Genomic DNA, 6,822 nt, shown 5'->3' with positions numbered 1-6,822 from the left:
ACTCTCTCTATTCTTCAAAACGACTGATTTCAGCTTTATAATACACAGATCGGCCCGGCCGATCGCAATATCGTCCTGGGACGATCTGAACAAAATCCATCGTCCTGGACAGTTCACAGGGCGATGCTCAGGACGAAATGATGCACTGAACCGATCGGTCTGGACGATGTCCCTATCGGCCCGGCCGATACCTACAGGAAAATCACCTGGAGCAATCTGGACACATTCTGGAGCAAATCCTCAACTGATCGTCCCAGGACAATCCCAGATCGTCCTAGACGATCCTGGAGCAAAAACAGCACTTTACAACTCACCCCCAATTTGAGGGCTCTGGGGAGAAGCCCTCGGAATTTTGTGTGTGTGTGTGTGTGTCCCCACGAAAATTTTGTGTGTCTGTGCAACGCATTAACTATTGTGGACACAATGTTGAGGCATTGTTGACACAACACCGGGCTACTATTGACTCGCTATGAGACCCAATGTTGAGGCATTGAGGGTCCAATGACGCAGCACTACAAGCCAACTGAGTTAGTTTGTTTTTCTTTTTGCATTGTGTAGGTTATAACTCAATGATGATTATCATTTGATGTATGAGTGTGAAATTTTTGAAACACTATAAAAAGAGAGTAAGATATGTATAATTTCTCTCAGTTCATAGTGGATTTCTTAAAGTAGTATGGCTCCATTTCTTTTTTATTTTATTTTTTTGGATTTTTCACGTAAATTTGATTTTTTTCTTCGACGTATTTTTCTTATTTATTTCAATTTTTTTATTCTCAACAATGATTAGAATCCAAAACACCATAACAAACACTTTGGATGCAATCTATGCTAGAGCCTTGTATTAAAAAAGTCCTTCAAAATTAAAATATTTTGCATTTTATTTCAAAATAACTTTGTAGCACCAAAGTCACATAAATTATAAAGTATGTCAAAATAAATAAATAAATAATTCAAGATCATAAGAAAACAAAGGACATGTCAACTTCACATCCAAAAAAAAAAAGTACATCAATTGTTGTATATTATTAATTCTTATTCTAGTTGAAGACTGCAATAAATTCCATTGATATAATCACCAATAAACTTAAATCCACCATTACTTGAAGTGGTGCAGTGATACTGGTCAAACAGCATGCATGGCTAGCAAAAGTGTGAAAATTTTGACTGCTCTTTCCTTTAGCCATAGCAAGAAACTTCTTTCCACAATGGGTAATGGTGAAACTAAATATCCTATCATCTTCTCCTCTGGCCTATTGACTAAGCTCTCCAAGATCAATAATATAGCTTTTTGAGATCACTTGACCTCTTACAAATAAGAAGCTAAGAAAAGCCGTGTCTTTCAACATGAGTATTGCAAGGTATACAAATGAAGATAAAATATGATGCACACTCACAAATAATATGTCCTTCTAGGATTTGATAATAGTGGCTCAATGAGTTTAAAAAAAAAAAAAAAAAAAATCTTATCTATATATTCTCTTATACTGATTCTTAGCCTCTCACTCATTTAGGGTTTGAAATAAATCCTAAAACAAAAAAAATAGAGAAGTGTGATTATATAGTATGATCTATATCATATAGTATAATTGATTAAATATGATTTGTATCCATGAGCTCTTAATCTTATCTACTTAATTATATTAAGTTAGGAAATCTATCATAGAGTATGGTATATATCATATAGTATGCTCAATTCAAATTTAAAATTAATCTAAATAAAATAAATAAATTGTTTGCCTACTTATTATTGTTAATAGAGAAACTATTAAACATGATTAACTTCACTATTTTAGGTTATGATTGGTAGTACTAAACTCGAGAGTATGAAAATGTTGCAACAAAAGCAATAAAAATATGAAAGAATTAACTACAAATATATAATCAACAATTAGTTAATTGAGATATTATTTTAATTTTTGACATTTCTATGATAGTTCTCTCATATTTAAATAAATTCATTAAGAGATTATTTTATTTGATGGATTCAAATACAAAAGTAAATATATCAGAAAATATAATGAATTTGATTATTATTTTTATTAGCGTGGAGAAAATTGATCAGTAAAATAATAATTATTTTTTAAAAAACATTGTTTAAATATTAATTGGGTATAATATTTCATTATTTTTTAATAAATAATAATATAATGTTCAAATCTTAAACATATTGCATAAAAAATCAAGAAATGAATTAAAATTTAAAGAAGTAAAATGAGTTTTTGGAATTATGACTTCAAAATAGTTTAATTATATTTAAATAATAAATAATATAAATATTCAATTTTAAATATTTAATAAGAAATATGTTTGAGGATTTATGATGCAAATGATGTATTATAAAATCATTAAATTTATATTATGATTAATATAACATAGAAAATAGTAGAAATTATTAATTTACTATTAAATTAGTAAATCTAAGAGCTTCAAAGCAAAGTATAGCAAAGCTTATGAGAGATGTTTTTAGAATGTAATTTGCTCATATGCAAAGTATTAATTCATTTCATATTATTTGACATTCATAAATCATAGGACATCTAAAATTATCTCAATCAAATATAAATCTTGATGTATATTTAAATTGAAAAGTTTCAAAATTAAATTGGGATCATCTGAATTCGATTTTTAACAAATTTATAGTCAAATTAAATATCTCAATGAGATAAACACAACGAACAAAAAAAAATCCGAGTCCAGTGAAGCCCAATCAAATATTTGAAATGTTATTTGAAAGTTCAAAGTGTTAATTTTTGACCAAATGATTTCCAAATATGACATGCTTATAGTCGAATCAAGCGGCTTGACGAGACAAATCTAACGAGCCTAAGGTTGCTCAATTCCAATATCATTTAAGAACCCAAAAGTTGAAGAATCAAGCTATGATTAAGAGAATCAATATGTAACATCCAATGAAGTTATCTAAATCTTCTTCATATTTATGGGACATGTTGCTCTTAATAATTTATAAATAGGCCCCTATTCTCCACTTGAAGTAGGATTTTAGTTGGAGATTGGAGAGAGCCATGAGGCTTAAAGGACCTCGAAGATCCATCAAAGCACTACCACCATTGACCCTCGTTGGGTGACCTTCTCTGTTGGACCTCTGTCGTCACCCAACCTCTGCCTGAGCATCATCACCGTGACCTTCACTTGATCAACCATTGTCAACGCCTCCACCAGACCTCTACTTGACCAATCGCTCCCAACACATTCACTCTGTCATTGACAACCACAAACACCTACTTCCGACTATAGTCACAATCCGACCTCTGCCCGATCATAGCCGTCAAACTTCTATTGATCAACCATTGCATAATCGCCATCAAACCTCTTGCCAACTAAACATAGCCATCAAATTCGTGACATCCTGATAGGGCTATCATTATTTCCAACTAGGGGTATCAATTTCGGGTCACGGGTTGGGTTCGGGTCAAACCCGAAACTATTCGGGTCAACCCGAACCCAACCCGTTTTTGAAAAAGGGTCAGTTTTCCTGACACGAACCTGACCTGCTTTAGGTTCGGGTCAAACCGACATGACCCGAATGACCCGTTTCCAATAAAAAATTGCTAGTTTTCGGGTCAAAAACGGGTCTATCTCATCTTTTTCGGGTAAAAAACAGGTTTATCTCCTCTTTTTCGGGTCAAAACGGGTCAAAATTGGGTCAATCTCTGGTTGTCGGGTCAAAATCAGGTTTTCAGGTCAATTTCGGGTCAAAGGGTTAACCCGAACACGACCCAATTTTTGAAACGGATCGAAATGTTGAACCTGAACCCCACCCATTTCAGGTTCGGATTGACCCTAACCCGAAATTTTTGGGTCGGATTCGAGTCAGGTTTTAGGATCGTGTCAAATATTGACACCCCTATTTCCAATCATAATTTCCATCTGCAAGATAAAGGCGAGCCAATATTTACAACTTTTGCATACATAACAAAAATTTCCAAAGAGTAAAAACTTCTCACTTTCGTCAAAATTTTCACGTAAAAAATCTTTGTTATTTTTTTTTATCTATTTACGTTTTGAATCTTCGTACAAAACAGAATGCAAAATCGTTTTCACTCAACAATGGTGAGTTTCGATTCCTCATTAATAAATTAATATTTTATCAATATCCATAACGAGATAATTTGTTTAAAATAAGAAGATTTTCAAGTTAAAAAATTGTTGCCAGCAGGCAACAAAGACAACAATTTTCATTTATATTATGGTAAGGTCACGTGCCCTTACGAGCTAACTAATTGCAGTATTTGAATAATTTGGAATGAGCAATGCTCATAACAGGTCAAATTTGTGAGTACCGAGTTCCGACAGGCTAGCAAAGAGATTCCATCCGCCTATATATTATATTTTTTTTTAACCGAGCTTTATATTAAACGATTTAAAGCTACAGCGTTAAAGCTTGATCCTCTCTGTTCTCCACACTACGCTTTCCCTTCGTTTCTCACGTCAATACTTTGCGGCGAGGAGATCCGTAGGACGAGGAAATTTTAATGGCCTCCGCCTGCGTCAATGTTGTCGGAATGGCGCCGGAGAACTTCCTCGAGTACATGCCTTTGTTTCCTTCTTGCAACTGGTTCGGTGCAAAAATATCTTCCAGCTGCGAAATCTCCGACAATGGCGCATCAAAGAATGGCGTTGTTGAGAAGATCATGGAGCCCGGTTTCTTCGAGGTGGACGTGTCTGGGAAATTGGAGACGGAGAGAACGGGGAGCGATTCGGTTGATTTTGAGTTCCGGCTTGGCAATACCGTGTCGAAGATGCTCCCAGCTGACGAGCTCTTCTCGGACGGAAAGTTAGTCCCGCTCCAGATTGCATTGGCGAAGGCGGATGAGGAGTGTCCGCCGAAGGCTCCGGCACACTCGCCGGAACCAATGAAAGCGCAACTCGGCGTCGAAATCGCGGGATCTGATGATCCGCATGAGTTTTCTCCCAAAGCGCCGAAGTGTTCTAGTCGGTGGAAGGAACTACTCGGTCTGAAGAAGGCGCATAACCCTAAGCCAATGCACCAAAAATCCACGCTTGCTGCTTCCATGGCCGAGAATGCCAAATCTTTGAAGCATTTCCTTTACAGAAACTCCAAATCTTCTTCGTCCTCTGACTCCTCCTTGAGTCTTCCACTCTTAAGGGACTCCGATACCGAATCGATTTCCATTTCATCCCGCCTCTCACTCTCCTCATCCTCCTCTGGTGCAGATCACGAAGACTTCCCTCGTCTCTCCTTCGATTTTGACAAGCCGAACCCTATCCAAATCTCGGCGACGCCCTTGCTCCGGAATCATCCCCGGGTGAGATTCACGGGAGTCAAATCTTCCGCCTTGGACGGTAATGTTGCATTGCGAGTCGCCCGCAGTCGGACTCGTCGAATCCCGGAGTACGGTGAGATGCCACCGCCTCGTGGGGGGTCTGTGGACAGCCCCAGGCTCAACGCATCCGGGAAGGTAATCTTCCAAGGGCTTGAGAGGAGCTCGAGCAGTCCGAGCACTTTCAATGGCGGGCCGAGGCATCGACCACGCGGAATGGAACGCAGCTACTCAGGCAACGTCCGGGTAACGCCGGTCCTCAACGTTCCTGTATGCACCCTTCGGGGTTCAGCCATGTCTGTCTCAGTATTTGGCTTAGGGCAGCTATTCTCGCCGCAGAAGAAGGAGAAGAAGCACTTTAACAGCAGCAGCAATGGCGTCAGCAGCAGAACCAAAGCAAAGAACGCCAAATCTGATTTTTGAGTTTAATTAGGTAACTCACTAAAAAAGTTTGATTAACTCTTATTTAGTTTTTTTGCATTCATTTTTCGGATCTCTATCATTGTGTAAATATTGGTATTTTAGGGATGATTTATTACCCTTTTTTTGCCCCTTTTAATCAATTTTTCTCTGTTCTTATGACGTCGACCTATCTGTCTGTGTGGAGGATCAGTGAAGGCGGTGATTTTATTATGAGTCATAAATTAAAAGATTTAAAATTTATGAAGCTTGTCTTTGAATTCCAGTTCAAAGTTTTTCCAAAAGAAAAAAAAAAGCCAGAAAAAAACATTTTTGTTATAAATATTTGAACTTTGATCTGATGACATGATATTTATGGAGTTTGGAGAAACTCTTAGAACTTATAGTTTTACAGAGAGACCGGATTTTTATAACATTTAAATTTTTATATTTATTTATATAATATTTTATCATTCAAATCAGATCAAAATGTGATTTTTTTTTGTTAAAAGATAAAATATTACACAAATAAACAGAAATTTTTATTTATTAAAATAAATACATAATAAAAAAATATTTTGGTTGTACATTTATGAATATAACTTTATTCTCTGATGATTTAAAATTCTGACTATCAAATTAATACAAAAAAAGTATATTAAAATTGGGTGGCTAAAATAATATATTTAAACTATCCTCACTTGGCAAAGCAAGTACTAGCCGTTGTTGTCCCGATGGGACAGCTTTTTACTACTTATTAAAACAGTTTTATAGTTTAAAATTTTTAATTATTATATTAAAAAATTGTTTTAAAAAATTGTCATAAAGTTTAAATGAATGTTTATTTTATACTAAATGTATATTTATTTTAAAATTCTTTAACTAAAAAAATTTTCATAAAACAATAAGAAAACTAAATCAAATGAAGCCAATATAGTTGAAAAAAAAAATTGACAGTTAAAAGATAAATGTTAGCAATATATATTTAAATAAAAAACATATATTCAAATGTTTTCAACCATAGCTAGTTCCGTGTACACGTTATAAATGATTAATTTTTTGTTCAACGGTCTTCCTGCTGCTGAACCAACAGGTCTGACAAAGCCCTCAGATCGCT

At 35.3% G+C, this 6,822-nt stretch overlaps 1 protein-coding gene across 1 annotated transcript; it reads left to right on the top strand.

Moving 5' to 3' along the window:
• The first annotated feature begins 4,496 nt into the window (after positions 1 to 4,496).
• On the top strand, positions 4,497 to 5,729 carry LOC110096844. The gene has a single exon (XM_020822967.2). The coding sequence runs from the start codon at positions 4,497 to 4,499 to the stop codon at positions 5,727 to 5,729; it is 1,233 nt and encodes a 410-aa protein (XP_020678626.1).
• Positions 5,730 to 6,822: the final 1,093 nt, after the last annotated feature.

The sequence above is a fragment of the Dendrobium catenatum genome, unplaced genomic scaffold, assembly GCF_001605985.2.
Source record: "Dendrobium catenatum unplaced genomic scaffold, ASM160598v2 fragScaff_scaffold_1676, whole genome shotgun sequence".
Lineage (NCBI taxonomy): Eukaryota > Viridiplantae > Streptophyta > Magnoliopsida > Asparagales > Orchidaceae > Dendrobium > Dendrobium catenatum.
This window is presented reverse-complemented; position numbering and strand designations above follow the sequence as displayed.

Coding starts and splice junctions, on each gene's coding strand:
- LOC110096844 (XM_020822967.2), top strand. CDS start 4,497: ATGGCCTCCGCCTGCGTCAATGTTGTCGGAATGGCGCCGGAGAACTTC.